The sequence below is a fragment of the Haemorhous mexicanus genome, chromosome 6 (genome assembly GCF_027477595.1).
Source record: "Haemorhous mexicanus isolate bHaeMex1 chromosome 6, bHaeMex1.pri, whole genome shotgun sequence".
Taxonomy (NCBI): domain Eukaryota; kingdom Metazoa; phylum Chordata; class Aves; order Passeriformes; family Fringillidae; genus Haemorhous; species Haemorhous mexicanus.
In genome coordinates this window covers 60,038,522-60,065,292 of record NC_082346.1, presented here as the reverse complement: position 1 = coordinate 60,065,292, position 26,771 = coordinate 60,038,522, and the positions used below count along the sequence as shown (strand labels likewise).

Sequence of the window (26,771 nt, the reverse complement as noted above, 5' to 3'; positions counted from 1 at the left end):
TTCATCAGGCCTCTGCTGTGCCTTTCTGTGGTTTGATTTGTGTTTTCATAGAAGAGATTGCTATGGGGCTGCATTTGCATGTCCCAAACACGCCACTTGAATTTTGTAGATAACTCTTTCAAGTAAAGGCAATGGGTTTCTCAGTTCAATAAGGGGTGAGAAACAGCCATGTCCCCTCCATCAAATGCTGATTTAAACAGGATTGGTTTCTTTAAAGGTTCAGTGCTGCAGAAAACAGAGACTGTCTATTGTAAACACTGGGGATTAGAGAAAAGTTAAAAAAAAAATAGAAGAATGGAGAGAAAGGCACATTTTGGAAGGGGGAGGAATTTGTTCTAATCCCTCTGAAATTATTTTCTTGCTGAAAATTGTTAGATCTGGATGGACTAAGCCAACTGAGTTGCCAAGACAACCTCTCCTGTCGTGAAGATGACCATGCATCGGTTGATTCAAGAACAACAACCAGGAGTAGGGGCACTGGGCAGCAGAAAGGGCCCAGGATGGAGCCCAGAACTGGGGATGGTGTCAGCCACTCACACAAGGAAGGATGCCTGGAAATGGAGACAGCATTTGCCAGCCAGGGATTGGAAGTAAATGATGCTACTGACAGCTCATCGGCTTGGAGCCCTGAGGTATGGTGGATTGTCATTTATTACACCCACTGAAAGCTTTTGAAGGATACTGGGGGCCAAAAAAGGTTAGAGGAGAAATGAAGTGAAAAATTGATCAGCACAGCACAAGATAATGGTTCTCCAACATGCTTGTGTGCATGACCATACACCACTTCTTTGTGCTTCCCCTTTTTTCTGGTATTCTAGCTCTTGCTGCTAACACTAATTCACAGAAAGGCTTTCCTTGCTTGATTTCTGACTGCAGTCTCTGAACTGAAATTGGAACTTTAGCTACCCAGCAGCATTTACTGACATTTAGCAAGGAGCAATCTGTGGTGGCCCAGGGTTTGGTCACTGGCTGTACGTGCAGGTGTGTGTGTGCCAGGACAGGGTATGTGGTCACTGGGCCAGAGCTGTGTCTGTTTCCAGGTATTTTCTGTGACTTAGACAATGGGAATAATCTGAAAAGCTGGAGGCAGCTGGTGGGGGTGGCCTGTGACCTGTCCAAGTGACCATAATCATGTCCCCATTGATACCAGGCAAACTTTTAGGGAAGGAGAGAACCTGAGTCTGCTTTCCCTTAGTTCTGCACTTTTATTTTGAATCCTCAAGGAAACATTTCAGATTTTAAGGCATTATGAACACCTGATGACTTCACATCCCCCTTTTCTCTCCTAATCTCTCTGCATGATGTGTTGATTTTCATTATCTTACCACAGGATTAAATTTCTGGAAAAATATCAGCTTGCATCAGACATATTAAAAGAACAGCACAAAGGTCATATCTTCTGCCTGAGTTCAAAGACAGCTGTGGAAATCCATACCTCCATCAGACTGTGAGCAACAAGGCTTTGAGGGAAGGTCCCTATCCTTGGAGCAGGCTGCCTGCAGCCACTTCAAAGCTGGAGGGCAGCTCCTTGGTGCAGATGCTCCAGCCCTAAGGGGTGTCTGGAGCAGCATTTTGGCTTTCTGCACAACCCAATCTCACAAAACACTACACACCACATGGGAGCTGTGTGTGGCAGCAGCCCTGCCCACTCTTTGCTGTGTTTCTGACACACATTGTTTGTCTGCCCATCTGAGGCTCGTTTCTCCTTTTCCGTGTTTGATTTGCCTTGCCACGGTTCACGTGTGCTGCAGTGTCTCCAGTGTCCTCTTGTGTTTCTTTGGAATTTTCATTTTATTCCTGGTGTCTACATTTTAAAAATGCAAAGAAGGGTTCCAGCATACTGGAGCAGAAATGCCCAAGACACAGTTTATCTCTTACAAGCAGCTTCTCATTCAAAGGTATTGTGTGGATTAATGAAAGACTTTTTATTGCAGGAACTAAATGTTCTGACATGCCAGAAATGTCCAAGTGTTATTATGCTCCGCTCAAAGGACCTCTCTTTACAGACAGAAATGGTAATTTTATGCCCCTGCAGTGGAACCACAAGTACCATTTCAAGCCTTGTCCATAATTAGCTGCTCTTTCAGGTTTCTCTGGCAGAAATGGACTCATTTTACTTAGTGAAGTGGATGTTGGCTGTCCTGAATGACCGGGTTAGACGTGCAGTATCAATCAGGGTTCTTGGCTTAGCCTCTCAATAACTGTGCTGGGAAGAGGGAAAGAAAGAAAGAAATTCAGATGAAGTACCCAAACCCCAGTCTTTCCTTGGATTTCTGTTCAAGGGTCTGTATAACCAACACATTCACAAATCACTTGCAGCCCAGCTGGGCTCCGAAAGCAGGGGGAAATTCTGTCAATGACTTCCACAGAAGGAGATTTGTAGGTGGGTAGCAAACCTGTGTGGGGGTGAGTCCTGGATAGCACAATGCTCTCAGAAAGGGCCAGGCTCCATGTCTCCAAAGCTTGGTTTCCCATGGAAAGCTTACTGCCAAGGAGTTTGGCATTTCTCTTTCCCTCTTTGCCTCCAGTTCATGCAGTTTTCTCTGCAGTGGGTCTGGCCACTGCTCCAGTAGCACAATTTGAGCTTTCCTGAAATCCAAATCTTCTCTAGCTGTTCATTCAAAATGCAGATATCTGACCTTCAGTCTGCCTTACACGCTGCCAGAAGGTGATGATATCAGCCCTGCTGGGGCAGGAAAGTGTCTCTTGGATTTTCATTCCTGTGGGTTTTTCCTGATGCACTGGAGTTCATATTTTCCAGCTCAGACATGTAGATGAAAGCCAAGTTTGGCCTCAAGCATGGTTGTCTCCAGACCTTAGCAGCAGCCCTTAAATGTGCCTTGATTCCATCTCTTCAACAGAAAATGCACAGGTAAAAGTGTGGAGGGAAACATGAGTCAAGCACAACCCCATCACGTATTGAATATTATTTCATCAACCAGACAGAAATAACTTGACTGCTACACAGGAGCACTTAACATTTTTGTAACACCATGCTCTCTCCAGGCAACCTGACCTGCCTTGCATTTTTGTTTTTAGCAGCCTGCTGTTCATACAGAAAGGTGTTTCTGTAGCCAAGCAAGTAATTTTGTGTGTTGTTCTCCCTTTGACATTACTTCTGCAAGACATGCAACACAGATCCATAATCTGCACCCTTGGACTTTTGTTTTCATGTGCACAAGACTTAAACACCTCTGAAAATGTGAAAATCTGGAGCTTTGCATGTCATGGCAGATGAATCTGGGCACTTCAAAAGTAGATTGACAGGAAGTAAACAAAAATTTTGATGTTTATCTGAGGCTCTGTTTGAGACACCCAGACACTTCTGAAGGGACCTAACACCAGACGTCCCGTGGCCCATCATCTGTTCTCTGAACAAAAAGACTCCTGTGCTGGAGAGAAGTGTTACTTGAAATGTGAAAAGAAGATAAATGTTTGAGGAGGAGGGTGACTCAGATGCTGGTGACAGGCCTTAATTCACCTTCTGGCTATTAACTGAAAATCTTTCCCTAGTACAGTGTATACTCGTGTTTAAATACAAACCATTGATCACTATAGCAACCCCTTTATCATATGAAGCACATTCTAGCTCTAAGATAAAAAAGCACTGTTGAACAGAAACCCACACACCCACTCAGCAAAAGGTAAGGTGAGCATCCATGGTTTTATCTTGCTTTATCAAGATGGTTTTTGTTTTAAAAGTAGGTAAAAGATTGTGTATGAACTGGTCTGCACATGCTGTGATTGTTTATTTTGAATTTTTATTCTGAATTTATTAGTACCCAAACTGAACAGAAGGAACAGATGCTTCTCTTGGGAGATTTTAGAAGGGTATAAAGAATCAATTTGTATTTAATCAGACTGCTTATCCCCATTATCATTGCTTTATCTGTAGGAAAAGTATTGAATTATGGGTTAGCATCTAGAAAGGGAATTTCCATTCCACAAGAAATTCTGACATGTGATTTCCTCTTCATATTAAACATAGTGCCTAATTTTTTTTTAATTTCTAGCAGAACAATATATCAAAAAAGGCAGCAGGTTTGGCTGAACTGTTTGATTTTAATAATGTAAAAAAGAAATCCACCTTGAAAAGCAATTCCAGTGTATGTTCAAAGTAACAGGTTATGTAGGTCAAATTGTTTTGCTAGTGCCTCAATATTGATATGAATGAAATGTAAAAATCCCTTTGTTTAGTTTTTCTCTATGTAGAATGTTTGCCAAGTTAACCATCTCCTGCAAAACACTTAAATATTGATGAAACTTTTTGTTGGAAATGTTTCAACAAGTGCTGTTGCTTACTAGAGCGTACGGGGACTATTACACAAAATCAGGCAATTAACTATCATTGGCCTTTCCAGAAACAGTTTGGATCCATATTTCACACAGCAATTGCCTATACTTGCAGGCACAAGTGAGGAGAACAATTTCTTCTTAATTGGAATTGGAATCATAGAGGCAGTTGAACTCCACTGGAGGTTTTCCTTCTTCCTTCCCTTTGCAGGAGCACAATGAAGTGAACAGTGTGCCAGCTCACCATGGTGCCCACGAGCCCATCTGCAAATGTGGTGACCTGGATGTCATCTTCACCTACAAATCCTCAAGCCAAAAGCTGATAGCCACTGTCCTGGAGGCCAGGGACATCCCAGACAAGGACCGCAGCGGAGTGAGCACCTGGCAGGTGCACGCGGTTCTGATGCCGGGCAAGAAGCAGAGGGGCAAGACAAGTGTGCAGAGAGGACCCATCCCCACCTTCCAGGACAAAATCACCTTCAGCAAGCTGGAACCACAGGAGCTGAGCAGCCACGCTGTTCGCTTCCGCCTCTACGCCGTGCACAAGGTGGTTGGGGAGAAGATGATGGGGGAGCAGCTGTTCTACCTGAGAGGCATCAGCCAGGAAGGGGAGGTGAAGGTGACACTGCTCTTGGAGCCACGGAGTAACCTGAGTGTAAGTTTGATGAAGGACAGGTGGAGTCCCTAAAACTGTTTGGTTTTTGGTGAATATGGTGTTCCTGGAGTCTTTAATTCATTCAGGGCTGTCAGTGTGTGACTGGTGGATCTGACCTGCTGTCACTTAAAAAATTATCAGGAAGGGGAAGCTCAGGGCATTTCTTCCCTGTGCAAAGCTGTGTTTTATTAACAGCTCAGCTAGCAAGCTTACACAGAATTGTGTGGATCTACTGCATCTGCACGAGTCACCACATGCTGTGCCACTCAGATACAGCAGGTTGGTCTGGGAACCACCAAGGCATAATTAGGCTTAATTCCAATAAGGGCAGTGGTTCTTGTGCACCACTGTGTGGGTACTGCCAGAGTGCAGAAGTTACCTCATTTGGCCCTAGATACCAGCTTGTGGATCTCCTCAGTGCAGTTTCCATCTTGCCAGAAATGCTTAGTAATGTTCTTCTACATGACAGATGGAAGTGGAGAGCTGGGTCATGTGAAGAGGAACTGGCTGTGCTGCTTCTTAATTTTCCATGCACATCACAGTTGTATCCAGCTCTGGCTATGCCAATCAATTGGTGTAGATGAGCTCTGTCATGATTCATTGTCTACAAAAGCTTGGAGAGAGGTTGTGCACGTGAGATGAATAAAACATCCTACTTCTGATGAAGTGGAGAATAGTGAAAGAGTTGTGGTGTCACCAACATGTTTTATGAAAAATCCTTTCCTTAGGATTTTTTTCTCCTGAGAAGCTGAGAGGCCTCAGGAACAAAATATAAGCAACAATTATCTGCTGCTGTGGAATGCAGCAGGTGGATCTGGGGTTGGTCTCATCTTGTTGTTTCTAATTAATGGTCAACTACAGTCCAGCTGTCCAGACTGTCTCAGTCAGAGATAAACCTTTGTTATTAATTCCTTTTCTATTCTTAGCAAGCCTTCTGATGAAATCCTTTCTTCTATTCTTTTAGTATAGTTTTAGTATGATATATATCATAAAATAATAAATCAAGCCTTCTGAACATGGAGTCAAGATTCTCATCTCTTCCCTGGTCCTGGGACCCCTGCAATCACTGTCACAAATAGTGACCCCAAGTGAGGAAAGAACCACCACATTGTGGTAGCAAGGAAAGTAAGAAAATGCACAGTACATGGCCAGAAACTGCCAAACTGAAAAGTGTATTCCATCCAAAAGCCATTATAAAGGAGATGTACAGAGGGTGAGTGTAGCAGGATGTTTGCCTATCTCAGAGTCTTTGATTTACACTTGTGATAACACTTCACTCAGAGTTCCTCATCTTTAAAGAGAAAGTTCAGAGCTGTGTGTTTGTAAAAGTGACACCCTGATTCTTCTGGTGCCCCAGCATAATTAATTCTCAGTTATTGTAATTTCTTAAGAGAGATCTTACTAAACAAGGCCACAAGACACAAATTAAGGGGGGGGAGGTGTGGTGAATGTCCTGATGATTCTCTCCGTGCTCTTTCCCTGCAGAGTGCAGATTCTCAGCTGAGTCTGTCAGCAATCTCTCACAGTGATAGTGCTTCCTCAACACAGTCCCTGTCGCATGGAGGGGTGCCAGAGCTGCTCGTGGGACTGTCATACAATGCCACTACAGGGAGGCTGGCAGTGGAGATGATCAAAGGCAGCCATTTCAGAAACCTTGCAATTAATAGGCCACCTGGTAAGTACTTTCACTGCTATTCAATAGCACCCTTGAGCCAAAATTTGCTTTTTTATTTTCTTCCTCAAGGTACTCAACTAGAGCCGGGCTCCCTTGCAGAGAACCTGATTGAAAATTAAGTATTATTTCAGATCCATGTGCTTATAAATAGTACAGGGCAATTGGAGGGAATCATCTGAAGGCTCAGCTGATGGGACAAGAATACCTGAATATCTTCTTTATTCCTCATACCTTTACAGCATCTGATCATGGCAAAAGTGCTGCTGTACCCAAAGCACAGAATTCTCGGCAGATCCATTAAAAAAAGTGAATAAAAACCCACTTTCCAAGTGTTTTTCCATAAAAAACCACTTTCCAAGTGTTTGAATGTTACCATGTGACCCACAGAGGCCCTGCCTGGTGCCATTAAGTGTTTCCCAAGGCTGCACTTGGTTTAGTTCCCTTGCTGTGCTGCTGAGTGCTGGGTGAGCTGGTGCTCTGGGCCCTTTGGGGACCCTCCTGCTGTGAATTCCCCATTGCTGCACTAGGAAATCTTCTGCAGAAAGAAGATTTAAAAGTTGTTGCAACAGCTGAGTTCTCTTCCTCCACTCCCAAAGGAAAAAATGGAAATTACCTAAAGTAGGTTTAGTTGGTGCCTGAGCTGCATAAGTCCTGGAGAAGGATGGTGCTGGTAATGCCCATGATAGAGATGGAGTCACAGCCAGAGTTTGCTGCTGGTTGCCTCATTCAGGGGTTGAACAGCAGGGCTTCATTCATCTCCTGCTGTCCTTTTGCCTCCTGTCTGAAACCAGCAGCTAATGGCACTGTGAAACAACCTTTTTGTTTGCTGTCTGTGATGTGTGCCTGCTTGTCAAAGTAGGTAAACCTTTGGCAGTTCCTTGCCTTCTCTGGATTTGACAGAGTATCCTGAGCTGCAAAACACTGAAATGGCTTTTGCAAGATGCTCTGCTCTTTGGTTCAGATCTAGCAAAATATTTATGAAATATTTCAGTACATGGATGTGAAAACTCAGGTTTTACACTAAACTATACTTAAGTAGATTACAGAAATAGTCTGTCATCAGTCAGTCCCTTTTGAATTAAGGGCAATTCTGTGCAACAGTAAAACCCCTGACCCCAGCCTGTGCAGCCCTCACTGTCTTTTATTAGCTGTGACAGGATACCTCTCCACATGGGTTACTTCAAGGCATGTTCTTGTTTGCATGTACCTGTTTTAATAAAAGGTTTTTGGAAGGAATAAAAAGGTAGACTAAGGCAATCATGCCCCTGCAGAAAACTCTCCTGTTTATATGTGCTGCAGAATAGATGCATCCTAAAGTTTTACTCTCAGAAATGAAATTAAAGTAGTCCCAATATAGGTCCAAATTAATTTTCAGGCAACTGTAATGCCCACTTCTTTTTCCCATAAAGGAAATTTCATCCTTTTTGTATCCAGATGATACAGACTGGTGTCAGACCAATGTCTCTCAGTGCTAGATTCACTTTTAGGTGAAACATGGAAATCCATAAATTATTATAGGCAAACTCTGAACCTATAAAAATCTGCTTCTTTTATTCCAAGTCACATTGTTGCTTCTGCCTTCTGAATTGTTCTTCTGTGCCTGTAAAGCCCCCAGTAGTGTGGTGAGAAAAAGAAAACCCAGTGAAGCAGAAACTGAAAGAAATTAAAAAGAAGGAAGGAAACCAGCCCTTGTCTCGGTGCTGGAGCAGCACTTCACTGATAACCCCCCAGGCACTGCAGAGCAGTTTGTTGCTGTCTCAAACATGCTGCTGGCTGGATGAGATGCTCAATAAGTCCTTCACAAAGTGAAGCTAAAACTGCTGAGCCCCTTTCTGGAGGGTGAGCAAAGAGCCCTTGTGTTTTCTTAAATAGGTGCTATTTGGAGTTCTGCTGTTCAAGGCTCAAAGGGAGTGATTTCTTTAAAGCATCATGGAAATTTTGGATATAATAGCACTGTGGAACACTTAACCAGCCTAAACTGCTGTTCAGGGCAGCCATTTATGGTGAGACTGAAGGGGCAGAATTCCTCACCATTCCCAGCCCTGGATACACAGACCCTGTGCAGGACCCATATGTGGTCCTGTCAGCTTTTAGGAGTGGCAAATGAGTTTTGAACAACAGCAAAGTCTCCAGCTGTGCTTTTTGCCCACCTTGACCCTCTTCTCTGCCTCCTGTAGACCCACACCGTGTGTGCTGCCTTCTTGGCATACAAGCAGAGGGATTTTTCTGTGTGTAGAACAAGGAACTGGACTGGGGCATTGGTGATTTTAGGTGTTGAAGACTGCAGAGGCTGAAACAGATGTTTTTATAGAGAAGAAAAAGGAGATGGTGCATGTCTCAGTGTTTCCTGGGCATATTTTCTCCTTCACTTAAACCTTTTCACTGAGTCAGGTAAATGTCAAAGTCATGGGTGCTTATGTGGGTAATAAATGGAGTAGAAAACAACTGGGCAGCTTACAGAAACTTGAATTGTGCAGGCAGTGTCTTCTCTTCAGGACACATATGTGGGATTTAAGAATAGTTTGGTCAAAGATAAGTGTCCAGGTATTGTTCTGGGGAGCATGCTGAGTTACAGGCCTATGCTTACATTCCCTGATCACAGAAATAGATCCATTATCACTCAGAGCACTTAAGAGCACTCAAGAGTGTGGCTCCAGCATCGGACCGTAAATTATCTGGGTGTGCCAAAAAGCCTCGTGCAGAAAAGCATCCACAGCTTTGTCAGATGTGGACAGTGTTGGTGTTTTAGTGCTAATGGTTTGTGTGCTGTGCACCTCATTCTCCTTGCTTCTTGTAAAAATCATTAACCTGGGCTGGCATTTTGTAGGAGTTCATATTTTGGTCTGTGGTCTTGTATCTTCTTAGAACAAAATGCAGTGTGTTCGTTTAAAGGGTGTTTATTATTAAAAAAAATAGCAAGGGAAGGCTACACCACTGGCAGAAATGTCTTTAAAAATTTATAACCAGTTACATACTATGTGCATGGGAGTAATACCTTGGGATCACAGTGATGGACCAGGAATCATTTGAGCTAGCCAGTGCACAAACACAAAGCATAGAAATGTGTCTGCCCATGTGATGCTAAACCTTCATCAGCTGCTCTGCTGGGGGCAGCTCTGTCTCCTCTAATCCAGCCTTCCTTGTGTTCCCTTCTGCACTTCTTTTGGGGTTTATATCTGTGTGTAATGCAGTGTGAGAAGAACTATTGTGAAGTTATTCCCTCGCCTAAGAAAAGTCCTCCAAGCTTTTTGGCAGCTGCAGAACTAATCACACATAATAATTGCATCCGTGCATGATCATTTTTATACCAGCAGAATATTAACCCCATTAAACAAATACAATGCACTGATGCTGGAAAAGACAGGAGGGGAGAGAACAAGCTATCAGGATTTCTGTGGGGAACAGGAGAAATTCTTGAAGTAAAGACTTGTCTGAAAACAAACTTCTACCTGAGCCACAGGTAACAAAGCCAACAAGTACAGAAAACGTTCCCATAGGAAAATTAGGATCTTTAAATTAGGATCATATTTTGCTCTGGGATCAGAGTGCTTGAAAGCCAGTAGTGGATTTTATTTTATCAGCTTATTTTTGAGGGAAGAAAAGTTATTATCCCTGTTACATTCCTGGAGAACAAAGGCACAGGTTAATTCCTTTAATTACTTCAAAGCAGGCCAGGAAGCTGAATAAAATAAATTAACTTTTAACCTGCATATCTTGCTCTGAACAGGGAACTTGCTTGAGCTCCTAAAGCTTAGTGATTCATGTTCCCATGTCATCAGTAAAAGAAGAGGGATCTGCGCCAGGGCAAGCTGGGATGGATTCAGTCCTCCAGACTCTGGATAACAGAGCAGTAGATGTGCTGGGAAGCTTCTTGCTGCTGAGTGCTTGCCAGTCAGTGACTGTAAGATTGTAGAAAAGCACCTCTCTTTCTGCACATTCTTGTTGCCCATCCATGAATATAGCTGGAATAAGCTTATAATAAGAACAGCTGAGGAAGCTTTGTTCTGGGTGAAAAAGATGAGGCCAGATGCAAGGAGCCCCAGGAGGATGTCCCAGTAATGAGCAGCTGGGCAGTGAGGTGGAAGAGGAAGTGTGGATGAGTGTAAGATATTGCATGGGGACACAGGTGGAATTCAAATGTGATCTGGATGGACTCAGAGCCACTTGGGAGTGAAATATTAGGCTTATGGTAAATAGCTGCAGGAAAATGTCAACTCAAGGGTCACCAATAGTAGTGAAAAAAACCCCCAAGTTAAGGTGGACAAAATGGAAAATTGGTGTTTGATTGTAAATACACATTCACTGGTGTAATGAACACCATGCACAGTTTTGTCTTCCTCTGTTCAAACAGAATATGGCAGGATGGAAAGATGGGGTGAGGAGTGTTGGAGACAATCAGGGGAATGAGAACAGCTTCCAGCTGAATAGACTGTGCCTCCTACAATGCTTCAACAAAAGGAGGTGGGGGAGGACTCACAGAGGTCTCTAAGTGTCATTGAGAAAGTGAATTAACAGCAGAAATTCGCTGTCTTCTCCGAATACAAAACCAAAGGATGGTAAAAGGAAGTGAGGAGGGAGCAGGTTCTGAAGAGGAGACAGCTCTTCACCTGAGCTGTCAAATTCTTCACTAGAGAATGCCATGGATGCTGGAAGCCTGCTCCAGTTCTGTGCAGCACAGGAGAAATCCACAGAGGATTGTTAAATACAAAGCCTCTGGCTGAGGAAGTTCCTGAGTCACAAATCTCTGGAGATTTGAGAGTATTTGTGAGAGAACCAGCACATGCCATATTTTCATGGATTTCTCTGTGTGTGGTCCTGGGGGCTGTTGGGTGGATGGGCTGGCTGGGTACAGCTCTCCCCACCACATGTGGGACCTGGGACTGGTTAGGCTTGGGAGAACAGGTGTCACAGTCAAAACAAGTGAAAAAGGGACTTTCAAGGAGCAACTGTGAGAGTTTTGAGGGGGATATTCCATAATAATTAGGCATCCTGGGATAGTGTGTGGTTATCCAGTAATGTTTTCAATAGCTTTAGGTTTCAAAAAGGTCTGTGAAAAGCAGAGTCCTTGATACAGTTGCTGGGTATTGAAATCAAGATCTTTCTGAATCAAAGGACAAAGGGGATGGATGGTGATGCTCTCTCACTCCCGTGGTTGTGAACAAGAAAATTCTTCCCTTCCCAAAACAGGCAGAAAAAAAAGCCATTTCTACCAGAGTGGAACCATCCTAATTCCAAATTTCATCTGGAGCTGAGTGTTTAGTGGGAATCTGCAGTGGCGCTGCCGAGCAGCAGCAGCGTTTGCAGGAGATCTGATCACAGGCTGTGTAATCCAGCCATGCCCCTGGGCACTGCTGCTGGAGGTGACAAAAGCCGGGCTTAAGCATCCTTACATCCCGCTGCCGTTGCTGGGCAGGTGTGTATCCTTCCTGATCTGCTCGGCTGTGCATCCCTGCTTTCTCTGGTAAAGCCCCAACCCCTCTCTGAGGCAGCAGCAATGCACTAATGTGGGAAGGAGTAGAAATGCCCTTATTAGAGGAGAGTCACGCCGTGCATCCCGAGAGATGTCTGTGCTCTGCTTCAGCTGTGTCAGCCCGGGCTGGAGCTGCACCTCCTCAGGGCTGGGGAGTGCAGGCAGGTGGTGAACTGGCTCTGCAGCCTGCCGCCTGTCCGAGGAGAGGGCAGGAGCTGTGAAATGGAGTGGACATGGGGTGTTGAGGCAGCAGAGGAGGATCACTGAAGAACTGAGCTCCTAGGTGCTCCAGAAGCAGCATCCCTTCCTGAGAGACCTGTGCAGTTTCTTCCAGGGAGCCCTCATCTCCTGCCCCTCTTGCATGTCACTGATGCCAGCAATTCCCTCCTCTGGAACAGTGCTTCCAGGGACCAGGGCATTCTTTTCTGCTGCATTTGAAATTAAAGGCACTGCTGGTCTGTTCTCTGATGACTCACATGTTGTGAAGGTTGCCAGATCCCAGCTTCTCCCTTGTGAGAGAGCTGCCAGCCTCAGGAGAGGGAACCTGGGAAGAGGCTTGGTGGAAGAGGGAAAGGAAAGTTGGCTTCTCAGCAATGTAGTAGGCAGCTCCCAGCTCCTGTATGATTTATACAGTAGGCCATAAACTGCCTTAATCCAGACTTTCATGGCGTGGGGTTGGGATCAAAAGCTTGGGTCTAATCCTCCTCCCTGCTATTTGACGGATCCAGCTGCAGTGAGCCCGGCTCAGAGTGTGAATGTTGAGTGTTCTGCCCCACTGCTGGTTGAAAGGGGAGGCAAAGCCAGCACTAATGGTCTTCTGGGCCTCAGACTGAGACCTCACGTCAGGCTGCCTGTACAGAGCAGCTCAGAGTGGAGCTCTGGGGCTGCTCTGCCACACGGCGCTGCCATCTATTATGTAGGCTGGGAGCGTGGGCTTGCCAGCTGGGGGAAATTAAGCTCCAGGCCCAAGGCTTTCTTCTGCTGTGGCTGTTATTAGTCTGGATTGCAGCATGCTGACATGGTTATCCTGCTTTTGGAAATGAGCTAGCTTGCCTGGAGCGCGGGTGGGAAAGTCCGCGCGGCGCTGTGCGGTACCCTGCAGTCCTCAGACGTGAGGGGTCAGGAGTCTTTGGTTGTTTACTTCCTTTCTAAATATAAATTCAAGCAGGGGGGTTGGATGCTTTTGTGTTTGCAGTGCTGTTGCTCACGGGTCAGCTTTACTAATAATGGTGGTGCTTAGTGTAAGTGAAAGCAGAACGCTGCTCGCCATGGTCCCTGCTCCAAAAACAGGAATGCATAAATTACAGTTGATTATTCCCCAGAGTTGTCATTATCAGTTAGTTCCCTCAGAAGAATCATGACAGAAATGGGTCATTAGAAGAATCCTGGAAAAACTGATTGCCTTTGCAGATGAGCTCTCCAGAGGTGTTTGATGGTTGATGGAGACAGAGCAGTCTGCACGAGGAGAGGTTTGCCCAATCCTCTGGAGTAAGAAGATGCAGCACTAGCCCAAAATGTGTCTGGCTTATTACAGCATTCCTTGATTTAGTGCTTTTCAGTCTGGTATTAAATGCTGAGATGTTGGTATTTTATGAATACGTGGACATTGTGCTGTCCACTCACACCAGAGAGGCAAGATGAGTTCAGAGTAAAAATGCTCTGAATGCAGCAAGAACTCTTCCAAAACCTGTATGGAAAGGAGAGCCTGGTAGATGCTGTGCTAAAATTGGTCTTGGCAAAATTAGACTTTGTTCTTGAATCTTCACAGACTTCTGTGTAACCGTGGGCAAGCTGCAGTCTCAGACACTCCCAGATATTTAGAGGTCTCACTCTTCCTCGTGTCAGTGAGATGGGTGCCTAAGCAGAAGGTGAGCACTTAGGCATTTTAAAGAGTGTCAGCCCTAATCTCTTTTCCTTTTGTGCTTGATGGAGGTGGCACAAAAGTAAACACTCTGAAGAGCACAGAGTGCTGAGACACACGGTAATGAGGCCATTACTGAACCTGAGCATGTAATTAGGTGGAAAATGTTTGCTTTCATAATGAATAGATGCTCTTACACATACATTCCTCAGTAAATCGTCAAGTTCATCCTTGCTGTAGCTACACTAATTTCACTGTGTAACTGGGGATGGATTTTCTTTGGCAAAGTCAACAGGAGGGGAGAACTTTCCATCCCAGAGGACCAGACTGGATCACAAGAAAAGCTGTGTTTTCTGATGAGAGACCTAAAAAGAATCTGCAAAGAGCACAATGCAGGAAGGCAAAACTACAATCTTAAAATTTAGTGAAGCAGAAAAACAGCTCAGCCTCGTATGTACCAACTCTGCAAAGCAAATTTCAGATGCTAAATATATGATCCACACCTACTCTTTTATTTCTGTTCAGGCAAGCTTGATTCGTTTGGCTGGTAAAATACACCCAGTGGAATAAACCTGAGGAGAATTAGCAGCCTGATTTAGTTGTGACTTGCACTGGCTTTGTGCCTGTGTTTTCTTGGGGGTGAATAGGGCTCCTGGTATTAGCTCTGCCTCAAGCACAGCCTCCTTCCAGCCTGATCCAGAGGATACATGCAGAATCCCCACCCACTTTGGTACTGAACAGACAGGGTCTTGGTGTAGAATTATGTAGAAATCTGACATTTATTAAAGAAAAAGCCAACTTTTCTGACTTTAACTCATTGGTGGTGTGCTGGTCATTTTCCCTCAAAGCCAGCTGTGTTATCCCACACTTGCAGAAGCTGAGGCCTCAGTCAGGGATGTGACATCCTGGAATTTATGCTGTAAGACTCTCATTCATTCATTGCTTACAAAATTAACTGGGACATGCTGAAACCATATCCCATGAGGTGCTTTAGCTGTGGCACTTGCTTTTGTGTTAACACCTAAATCATCTGTACTGGTATCACTGTCAGCTAGATCAGTGCTGAATTATGGCATCTGCTTTTTGGATTATGAATTGGTTGACTCCTTTGGGCACTGTTCATATGGATGTGCCTGCAGTTAGGTGTGATGAATCCCACCTGAGCTGCCAGTACTGGTGAAAGTCATAAGGAAGTATGACAGCAAGGAATACTAGAAGTAAAATCTAGACCTCAGTGCTTTCCCTGTCTTCTTAGAAAAAGAGACACAGGCATGTGTGGGACATCTTTTCCTAAAGTAGCATGGGAAGGTAACGCTGGGTTGGTTGAGAAAAGAAAGAAAAAATTTTGAAGTTCAAACAGAGAATTGTACTAATTACCTGCTTGTTTATATTTAAAAATCAGCCTGGTGGAGTCCTTCCAAAATTTCGAAATCCCCTTCTCAGAAAAAACAAAAAAACCCCACGACGAATACATTTAAAAAAATCCATAAAACCCCTACTTATCTTTATTTTCAGGGAGATGCCTGCAGTCTAGACCAGCAGCCAGGACTTACACATGAGGAATGCTTCAGTGCACATTGTGGTTTGTCAGTGCCAAGTACAGTGACACCCCTACAAATACTGTAGGAGTTGTGTCTGCTTTCACATTGAGTCAAGCTGGAACAGAGGGTCCTTTCTTGGGCTTTGTGTTCCTGATGAGCCTGAAGTTGTTACAGATTTCTGTCCCTCAACACTGAATATTACAGTGGAAAGTAGTGGAAATTACACCTTTCAATAAAGTGGGTTTTTTCCTTCCCAGACACAATCAGGAAATGGAATTAAAGCTTTCCCTTTCTGTGTGACAAGTTGGTCTTTGCTAGCAAGATCCTCTCCATCCCCAGTGCTGTGCTGGGAGCCAAGCTGGCACCCCCAGCTAATGACTGGGCTGAACTTTCCCCGCAGTAACTTGATAGCTGTACAGCTGTGCAGGCTCACAATTTGCTCCTTGATTGTCAGCCTCCTGACAGCTTTTTCAGTGGAACAGTTTGAGAGGAGCGGGAAGCCCTTCTTTGGAGACGTGGAAGTGTTTTCACACCTGAAGTGCAATTTCACACCTTGTGTTGCTCAGTAGATAAGTGCGTAAAATAGCACATCAAACGGGAACAGGAGAGGATAGAAATGCTGCAGACAAGAGATGGAGGCTTGTTATTTATTTCCTATCTTCAGCACACTCTGAAATAATACTCACTTGCAGGAACCCAGGCACAGATTATGAAGAGGTTAGCAGAGGACTTGTCTAGCCAAGCAATCTGTCACTGTCATGTGCGGAGCGAGGTGAAAACTTACACTGAGCTGGGTCTGTGGAGCACTGGGAGCTCTGACACCACAGTATTAGCAACCATGTAGCAGGGGAGAACTGATTAATACAGGAGGCAGCAGGAATTTAAAGAGTAGATTTACAGGAGCACTAAATTGGACCATCCCTTCCTTGCATTTGCTAAGCATGTTTTGCTCCTTGTATGGGCTTAAATTGTAAATAAAATTGACCCACCAGAAAAGAATTATGAGAATTTGGAAAAAAATATGAAACTATTATGGGAGATCAAATAATTTCACTGTTTATGCAGGATTTTTTCCCCTCCTTTTCCAGACCCTTATTTTTTGGTATCTCAAGCAATAGATCATAGAGTGGTGGAGAGGCAAGGGCAACTGAGGGAAGCCTGGGTAAGACAGCCCCAATGAAGCTTGACTGTGAGGGAGAGAAAGGGAAGGTGGAGATACCATTTGAATTCATAGAGATGCTCATAGTCTTGGTTAGACAGGTTTGCTAGGACTGGATACCTGATATCCTGTTCTTTCCAAGAGAGTGGTGTAGGCACACAGTTTGTGATAATTGGGAGTGGGGCTGTGGCCCAGCCCCATCCCCAATGGGTACAGCTGTGAGCAGCAGGTGAGCAGCACTGACAGCAATGAGCCATGGAGTGCCCAGGGGCACTGACCAAGCACCAAAGGGAACAGAGGGCACACAGGTGCACTGCATGAACAGGAGGGGGATAAAAGGTTGGGCTGAAGAACAAGAAAGGGCAGACCCTTGCAGCCTTCTGAAGTGATATGATGTTATTCTGTATGGGCAGATGCTTGAAGCCTTCTGATGTGGTTTGGTGTTATTCTGTTTGGGGGGAATGCTTAAAGCCTTCTGAAACTGTATGGGAATGCTCTGTGTATGGTGGCTGTCTCAACTGTGATATATATTGCAACAGAGTGGGGCTGAAACATGCATCAGTTTTCTTATCTTCCCAGCTGAAGATGAGAAAATCCAAGAGGTGCTTTCATCTTCTGCTTCTCATTCCATGGATTTTACCATGAGCACCATCCAGCCCTCATCTGCTGTTCAATGCAGACTAAACTGCTGTGGTTGGATGGTTTTTGGGGGTGTTTTTTGACTGCCTGGGACTTTCATTCAGCCTCTCACTCTGTCCCAAATATGTAATTTCCTCTTTTTTTTTTGTCTTAGACACCTATGGGAAGCTCTGCCTGCGCAACTCGGTGGGTCAGGAGATGTCTCGCTGCAAGACCTCCCTCCGCCGGGCACAGCCCAACCCTGTCTACAAGGAGACTTTCATCTTCCAGGTCTGTAGGAGTCACGGGGGGTAGGACAGTCAGGACAGATGGAGATGAGAGATCTCTGAAGCCAGGTGGTGGAACTTGGGGTTTATTGCAAAGGGCCGGGGTGCAGGGCCCTGCTGGGAGCTGCAGCCACAGCTCTGGGCAGGCCCAAGAGAAGTTAAGAGAGTGGTTGTCTTGGTTTAAAAAGACAGGAGTCCTCCCCTGAAATGGAGAATGTAAACCCTCCCCACCCCTCTGAATTGCTGTAAATGTTAAATTAGGGGGCTCTCGGGCACAAAATATGGGAGCAGGAAATAACAGTTCTTTAATAGGGAAGAAAAATAAAAGGATAAAATAAACAATGCAGTACAGTAGAACAACACTGACAGTCAGAACTCAACCTGACACCCTGTTGGTCAGGGTGCTGGTAGCAGTCCAATTGGAATTGTGGCTGCAGCCCTCCTGCAGTGTCAGGGGTAGTTCTGATGGAGCAGGGATCCTGTAGAAGGGTGAGTCTTCCTCTGAAGATTCAGTGGAAGAAGAGGCAGCTGCTGTTCCTCTGGGAAATCCAGTGGGAAGCCATGCAGTTTTCCCAGAATTTTCAGATTATATCCAGGTAGGAATGCTTGGCTCCTCCCTCTGGGCTCACATCTCCCAATGGGATGCCGTAGTTCTTCTCAGCCATGCAGTGACATTCACTAGCCTGTTATCAGCAGATGTCCCCTGCCAGGGAGGAGTGGTTGTGATCACTCAGAGAGAGAGATAAGGCAAACTGCCCACCTGACAAAAGACAACTGCCATACAGATGGTAATAGAATAGTCTTGACTTGCAATCTGGAGCAGTGGTACAGAGAGAGAAGGCAAGAGTGTGGTAAAGAGGATGAGAGAGTAAAAGAGAGGATCAGAGACTGAGGTTCCCATTACAATGCAATAAATCTTCTGTGTTGAATATTCTAATTCTCGCTAACCAATCTAGTACAAGATACAAACCTATAGCATTTACATCCAGCCTATAAGAATCATTACATTACCATACTGTGCTACATTTTAAACCTTAAAAACTACTCTTTGGAGCCCTTCTGACAAGCTAGTAGGGTCTGCTCTGACCCTTGGAGCTGTCTGCAAGCAGAGAGCATTGTTTCATCCAAAGGGGATTACCTTCAGTCCAGCCACACCATTGTTTTCCAGTTGTTCAGTAACTAAGGTATCTCAAAGCTTGCTTTCATTTCAATCTCGCTTACAGTTTCCATATTCTCAAAATCTTTTGCCAGACAATCATATTTATAAGGCTTTCCTGTTTCATCTCCCCCAACACAGGTCGCCCTTTTCCAGCTCTCTGAGGTCACCCTGCTGATCTCCATCTACAGCAGGCGCAGCCTGAAGCGCAAGGAGATGCTGGGCTGGATCTCCATGGGCCACAGCAGCAGCGGGGAGGAGGAGCAGAGCCACTGGCAGGAGATGAGGGAGTCCCAGGGGACACAGGTCTGCAGGTGGCACATGCTGCTGGAGTCCTAGTGGGCACAAAGGGCTGTCTCCCCTGGTTCTCTGCCAGCAGGGCACACAGCTTAACCTGCCCCTCAGTGGCTGGAGCCGTGGGTATCAAAGGTGGCAAGGCCTGGGAAGCAAGTTTAGTTCTTGCCCTACCAGCTTGCCCTGCATTTTCTGCATCCACATAATCAACCCTAGTGAGAAGCAGTGGGAATTCTTGGAAAATCCTTTCCTTGGACATTGCCTTGCTCACTTTTCCATAGACTTAATCACTACAGACTGATTCTGATGTGATGCTGTTTTCTTCTGGGGTAAACTCTCACTTCCCTCTTCTCCCTTATTTGTATTAATGAAGTTTGCAAATATTCTTGCCACGCAGATAGCTCACAGAAAAGCTAACCTGCATGCAGATCACATCCTCTCCCTTCTATTATCGTGTTTCTAAGTCCTAGAAAAAAGCATTTGATACCACTGTAGACTGGATGATATATTTTTCAGGCAGCATGAGAAAGCACTCTTGAATTCTCTGTCAACTTTTAAGTGCCTAGACATTCCTACTGTTCTCCTCTACTAACAATTGATATAAGGACTAAATGCTACTGGTATTTTTAATTAGGCACCCTGTGCACTTGTTAGCCTGCATTGACATAGCTTTGCACAAGAGATAACAAACATCAGTTTTATATTGCATTATACAATGCATGTTTGGATGTTTACTTGAAGTTATGGCTTCTGTCATCACAAATACCAAAAAAAGACCAGTACAAACTGCACAGCCACCTTTGTGCCTGAATCAGTCCTCTCTGCATTGTTTTGCCCATGTGTTAATGTGATTTTCAGAAGTGAGGTTCATTCAGGAAAGCATTCCTGTGAGCATTACAGGAGAGGCCTTCAGACCCGTGGTTTTTCTGTGATTCAGCAAAGCACTTCTCAGTTTGCTGAGGGCTCTTCTTCAAATCTCCTGTAATATCTCCTTGGGATATGGATGGGGACTGGTTTTGGCATGCTGAGCAGTAGAGGAGGCCAGACCATGTCACCTAACCTGGGGAAGGAGCTCTCTTGCAGGCCAGGAATAGGATCCAGAGGGGCTGCTGGCTCTGCTGAACTATCCCTGGAGAAAAGAATTGTGCTTCCTGCCTCCAGCTGAAAGCAATGCAAGGAGCAGCCTTGCTGGATGAGGTGATGACACTGTCACATGGTTCCTTTTCAGACTACACTGTCCTTTTCCATTTTAATCTCTTTTCCTGTCTCTGGGAGCTGAAGTCATGGAGATGATGGATGGAGGATGTGTCTCAGTCTGCTTCTTGGCTAAGTGGCTGCTGTTGCAGTGCTGTGTGTGACACAAAGGAGTGTGTTCCTCCTCAGTGGAACGTAGGCAGTGAGCTGCTGAGGTCTCCAAATGCTATCAGCTGCCCAATCTCCCATTCCCCACACTCTCTAGGAGAGGACTGTCTTTTCTCCATTCCTGCTGATGACAGCAAGACACTGCAAATATTTTGCTGAAGAGGTTTGTCTGTACTGAGTCACTTCATGGTTTGTTTTTGCCATTTACAGAGACCTGGCACCAAATTCTGCCTCCTCCTGCACCACAGCCACTTCCTTTGCTTCAATGGTGCTGTGCAAATCTAACTAATGCAAATTTTGGCACTGGCTGTTTGACCAAAATTGGTCCTTGGTGCTGGTTTTTGTCACATCCAGGCTAGGCAGGCCCTGAGGGCACTGCTGTGACACTCACAGGTTATCACTTGGTGTCACAGAGGCTCTGTCTGGCCTCAGGAGGCAGACAGAATAATCTGCACAGAAAAGCACTTCTGGTACAGGTGATACAAGCTATTCTACAGACCACGCTCTTGTATCTTCTTATCACCTGTCTGAGCATCATTTTTCCAGGGAGACTGGTGGGTATCCTATGCAGGAGGGTTTTCCTCCACTGTCTAGATAAGCTGGCATGTCTGCTTTGCACTACTGGGGCTTTGAAACACAAAACAGGGTGTAACCCAAATGCAGCTCATCCAGCAAATGTGTTCTTGACTGCACTGTTAAAGCTGCTGTGTTATCAATGCAAGAAAATGTGAACATCTGAGTGATAACCAGCAGAGTAGAATTTCATTTATCACACACTTTTCTGCTGGGGAAAAATAAAAAAGTAGAGGAAACAGCCCAATTCAAAAGGTGCATTTGCTGACTCTAGTTGTTTTCCAATCTCTCCATCTTTTGTTCTGAACTACACAAAATGTATATGCAAGTGTTTATAATTAATTTGTATTACCTGGAATGTGTGGGTGTAATAAACTTACTGAGATTTTCTTCAGAACTTCTTGAACCTGCAAAGCCCTGCCTATGCTTCATGATTAGCTAAGGAAAAAGTGTAAGTTCATAATACATTTCAGCAGTGAACTGGAGATAACCCAGATTTATAACAGCATGATTAAAAAAAAAAAAATCTAATGAAAAAGATAATTTAAAAAAAAAAAATGAAGTACACTGGGTTTGGACTTCCATGCTGTTTTCACATTAAGATCTTTTCTGAAGATATGGCATTAAGGGAATTGAATTTTAATATATAATTTCAATTGTAGAGTTTTTTGGAGGCAGAGAAAAGCAAGTGAAAATGGTTTACTCTAAGTAAGTCAATACCTAAGCACGTGTTAAAACTTTACTGTCCAAGGGAAGAAGGTGATGCATCCTTGCTGCCACATTTTACCCTTCTATTTTGTCAGAAAATGTTGGAGGGAGGAGGCAAGGGCTGTGGCAGGGGGACCACTGGGTTTTTAGAGCTACTGCCAAAACTCTTGGCACATCCCTGCCTTGAGAAGTGCTTTTGTGGGGTCCTTTATGTTGCTACTAAAGCAATGCAGAAATTTAGGAATCTTGGGATAAACAAGGTGCTTGTAGGGTACTTGTGTTTGCTAGCTATATTTTGGCTTTTTTATTGCTTTTGTGGTTTATTTTTCCTGCCATTATTGACTGTCTGTGAAATGGAGGCTTTGCAGCAGCTCTGGCATATTCCAAAGCTCCTGTAAATTCTTCCCATTGACAGATTGAATTAGTCATTGCTAATATTGATACAGGCTGGGCTTGTGCTCATGGTCTTTCTTATGTAAGCACCACTGCCCTTTTAGTCACTGCTTTAACCCCTTGTTTCCTTTGGAAGTGGCTGACAAGACTGAATTTCCAGGAGGTTTTCCATTCCTTGGGAATCCTGCCTCTCATGTGACTTGCAGATAGGCTGGTGGACCCTGTGCTCCCCTGGCCTTCTCCATGTGGAGGCTGGTGCTCTCTGCTCCTGTGGGGCTCCAGGTGGGGAGAACAGCTCTGAGAAGGCCATGGGGATTTCAGGCAGCAGGATAGGAATGGATAACCCTTCTGGGGTGGTTCTGGGATGCTTGGGAACTTACAGGTCTAGATTATGGATGTTTCCTAATGCATGCATGTTTTCCAAGATAATTTGTTCCCTTTTGACACCACTGTTTGTAATCCCTTTATAGTTAATTTGAATTTTCTTAAAAAAAAAGAGGCCTGAAAATGTGGAAAGGGATTAACTGCATTGGCCCAGAGTATTATGGGCAAGTGCCCTGGATACATCTCTGTATCTTGAGCAGCATTGTTCAGCTGATTGCAGCCTGTTCTTTCCCTGTTCTCTCCCCAGCCACCATGCCCTCATCCTGCCCAGCTCTCTGCTGCTATTTTATTTTTTCCTTTTTAATGTTTATTGACAACAGAACAGAGTGATCTCACCGTGTTTCTACTCCCCATGATAACGGTGATCTTCAGCTGATGCCCACAGAAATGAGCTCCTTTTTTAGCCCACTGAGCTGCAGCAGTGGCTCACTTTGTGAAGTGCCCATTTGCAAAGGCTTTATCTGGATGATCTTCCACATCCTTTGATTTGTCTGGGTTTCCTTTTTGCCAGTGTCTTTAATTAGCTGGACCCTGCTGTGGCCTGCCTGTTCCTGTTGCTCTGCCTTGTCTCCTTTCCCTCCAGGGGCAGTGAGGGCTGTGCAGCTCCTGGGTAGGTGGACAATGCTTGGGTGTATTTTTAGCAGCTGCAGATCCCGAGGAGTTATTTGGTGCTTTACACAGCTGACTGATCTTCAGTCATGGATGGCCTTAGAAGTTCCTGGATGCACAGATCCAAAGGCTGCCAGCTGCTATTGATCATTTTCCCAGCATAAAGCTGAAGGTGGCAGCTTGGCAGAGGAGCAGGCTTTTCCTCTGGTGGCATTTCGTTTTCCCCTTCAGCTGGAGCTGGCAGTGACCTTGGAGCTGGCGTGCCTGCAGTGCTTGCTTTCCACTCCCATATTTATCATCATTTTTAATCTGTGTGATCACAGCACTTCATCTCTCTGCCTCTCTCTCTCATCTCTCCTGCCTTCTGCCCTTCAGCATGAAAGGTGGACTGAAAGGCTGAGCAAAGAATATGGCCTTCTCCATCATATTATCCCCCCCCAGAGGGCTCATCCCAAAGCTGTGACGTTCCTGATCAAGACCTTGCCTCCCTGCCCTCTTGTCCACTTGTGGAGTTTGAAGTTTGTTGGTTGGGCTGTGACCCTTAAATATTTACAGAGTGACACCTGTTCACCTCCATGTGGACCAAGTTAATGACAGAAGAAAGATCCTGGTTTGTGTTTGCTTTCTTCCTTTTCTCATGGGCATTGTGCTCTGCAAAAGGACAAGGGAGCCTGCAGGAATTAGTATGCAGGAACATCCTCTTTCCATTTAAAATGTGCTAAGTGTGATGTTTGCAGCTATGGTTTGAGGGGAAGAAACAAAGCAGCCAGGGTTTGTAGAGAAGCTCACACTTTGAACGAGGCAGGTTTTTCCCTCCAGCATGTGATACCCCAACAAATACATTCTCATATCCCAGGAAGCAGTGCTGGCTCTGAGCTCATCTGCTTCTGTGATACAAGCAGCCAGAAGATGACAGATCCTAAAGCTTGGAAAGGCATCCAAGATAATTCCACAGAGCTGGTCTGGGTGTTTATTTGGGATCTGGTGAGGATTTAACAAGCTGTCATGCAAGAAATGAAAACCCCAGGCAGTGGTGGGAAGGTGGTGGCGGGGGAGAGAGGCAGGAGGGGAAGGTTCTTGGTGTGCTTGTGCTGCTTAGAGCTGGGAATTTGCTCACTCCTTACTCCAGAAAGCAGCACAGCCAGGCTGCAGTGGCATCAAGCCTGAGCTGAAACCCAGTTTCTCTGCATGACTCTTGAGCTCCAGCTCTGCTGAAGGCACACAGCTTTTTTATTCAGTGCAGAGTGAGCTTGTGTCTCCCTGCAGCCTACGCTGTGGGCCCTAAGAAATGAATGTGTAAATATTTTGTCTCTCACAGCAGCCCAAGGTCATCTTTCTGGAACAGCAAACAGGCACAGAATCCAAAGAAGATCAGTCTGTCATATGAGTAAGGTTAGCATCTGCACTTACAAATGACAAAGGCTATTAATCCTCATGCTGTAATCCCCAAGCTGTTTGCCAGCTGGCAGCAGGAAGATGCTCCTGCTCAACCCACACAGCTATCCATGTTTTTTCACCTTTGTAAAGCAGATATAGGTCAATATTGTAGCCTCAATAAAAAACTTGGTAGATGCCATTCATCTCTTTGGGCATTACAATCCCTCTCTTCTCCACACAAACCCTCTAAACAAATGAAGGGGTAAGAGGACAGCTCTGGGCTGGGCTCTCCCTGTGCTGCTCCCCCAAAACAGAAGGCTGAAGGTGAGAGTTCCCCCCCTTTTCTCTGCTCCTGAGTTTGTCCTGGGTGGATGAATTTTGAGGTCTCTCTGCAAAGCTGAACAAGCTTAGCAAAGCTCTGTCACTAGGCAGGTCTTTACACCTAGAGCAGGGAAAACCTAATTCTGGCAGAAGGCAGGCAAAATTCCAGTGATGGGACTTTTTTTTGGTCTTAATTTGGGAACCTGCATAGGATTAGGGTGTTGCCTATCACAGGGGCATAAACCCCTGAATCCTCTGAGGAATCACTGGTGGAGCAGAAGGAAACTGCAGACAGTGATGGAGGTAGGCTGCAAGAGTCTGATCTCACACCAAAAACCTGTATGGTCATTGGGTCACAGTCAGTTTTGGGCAGCTGGGGTTGGAAATAGTTAAGGAAGAAACACAAAAGCCAAATGGGAGCTGTGAAACTCCATTCAGAATTGTTACTTGCTCATCTCTCAAGGAAATTGGAAAGCAATTTTTTTTTTTGCTGTAACAGAAATCACAGCTGCTTTGGCAGCTGCAGGTGTGAGGAGCTAAGGATGTTTCCTCCTTGCTTTTGTATTTCCTCTGGCTGTGGTGGGGGACATCCAATAGACACCAAATACTCTGGAGGTGTTTGTGTCATTCCCAGTGTGAGCTGATCTTACTGAGAAACAAGAGACAAAAAGCTGATATTGGCCATGGGTGAGGAACAAGGATTCAGGGTTCACACAAAAGCAGGAGTCTTCCTAAGCCCCACAACCATTAATTAGCTGTGACCTCCAGGGAAGGCACTTCATCATGCCAAATACTTCCTCTCCCTTCATTTCTCTTAGGGTAACATTGCAAATTTCTCTCTTCATTAACAACCAGGAAAAAAATCATATAAATTTGCCAGCTTTCCTCATCCCTGTTATGTCTTGTTAGCACTTTCCAGGTGTTTTTCCTTCATGCTGTCTCCATCACTGCATCTCCCATCCTCTCATTAGTATCTACAGAGGTCTGGTCCAAGGCAGGTCAGTGCCTGGTAGCAATATTTTATGTTCATGGTGCTCAGGATAAAACCTGTCCTCCAATCCCTTGTCACTTTGTGGCACCTCAAGCACAAGTTTTCCAATTAAACTGGTATCACATCTCTGCTGTGTTCCTCTGCTGGCATTGCTGTGGTTTGTGTCTTGCTGGGCTTTGTTCTCAGCTGTAACTTCATTGACTTTTCCCAGCAGAGAGTTTTGTTTGTCAAGAAGAGTAAATGAAGTAATCATTTGGTAGACTTAGGATTTAAATACTGTGTGACATTTATATGTGTGTGTATATATAAAAAATGGTTTTTATGGCAGAGTGCCACGGGGCATTTGCATGAAGCACATCTCAATGTATATTTGACTGTTGATTTAAATACACAGTATGTAATAAGTTATTTTTAGTGTGTATTTTTTGACTTCTTTCTATATTGGAACAATATACCATGTCTGGCAGGGTTTTGTTGTCTCTGTTGTGGGCACAGCTGGACACTGAAATGTGTCCTTGTCCTGTTTCCTCCTTGTTTTCCATGAGGTGGGAGTCATTCCCTTCAGGAGCTTTGTGGGTGGACAGATGTCCCTCCTGGGGTTTGTTGCCACAGGCCAGAGTTGTGAGCCTCCTGCTGCACCTCTCCCCGGTGTTCAGTAGAACATTTCATATTTCTCCTTTCTCTGCTGCCATCTCCTCAGCACAGAGAGCTGCTTGGTGTTTGGAGTGATTCAGCCCCGTGGCTGAGGGAGCACCAGGAGCACCATGGAGATCTCAGCTCCCCTTTCCCAGCCTGAGATCACAGAACCACTGAATGCTTTGGGTTGGAAGGGACCTTAAAGACCATCTCATCCAACCCCTGCCATGTGCAATCTCCCACTAGACCAGGTTCCTCAGAGCCCAATTCAACCCTGAGCACTTCCACATCCACAACCACTCTGGAAAAGCACAAAATTTATCTATAAATTGTTTACTTTAAAAAACAAAAATACAGACAAATTAATAAAAACTCCACATCCTTAACTTCTGTTGGTGCAAAGGAATG

General features: G+C 44.9%; 1 protein-coding gene across 1 annotated transcript; it reads left to right on the top strand.

The window, feature by feature from the left end:
* The first annotated feature begins 379 nt into the window (after positions 1-379).
* SYT16 (synaptotagmin 16) lies at positions 380-26,135 on the top strand. Its single transcript, XM_059850516.1, has 5 exons — positions 380-632; positions 4,505-4,948; positions 6,434-6,623; positions 17,448-17,563; positions 18,857-26,135. Exons 1-5 carry the CDS (start codon positions 501-503, stop codon positions 19,052-19,054), a joined length of 1,080 nt encoding a protein of 359 aa, XP_059706499.1. The 5' UTR covers positions 380-500; the 3' UTR covers positions 19,055-26,135.
* The last annotated feature ends 636 nt before the right edge of the window (positions 26,136-26,771 follow it).

Coding starts and splice junctions, on each gene's coding strand:
- SYT16 (XM_059850516.1), top strand. CDS start 501: ATGGAGCCCAGAACTGGGGATGGTGTCAGCCACTCACACAAGGAAGGA. Junction 633..4,504: donor CATCGGCTTGGAGCCCTGAG/GTATGGTGGATT, acceptor TTCCCTTTGCAG/GAGCACAATGAAGTGAACAG. Junction 4,949..6,433: donor AGCCACGGAGTAACCTGAGT/GTAAGTTTGATG, acceptor CTTTCCCTGCAG/AGTGCAGATTCTCAGCTGAG.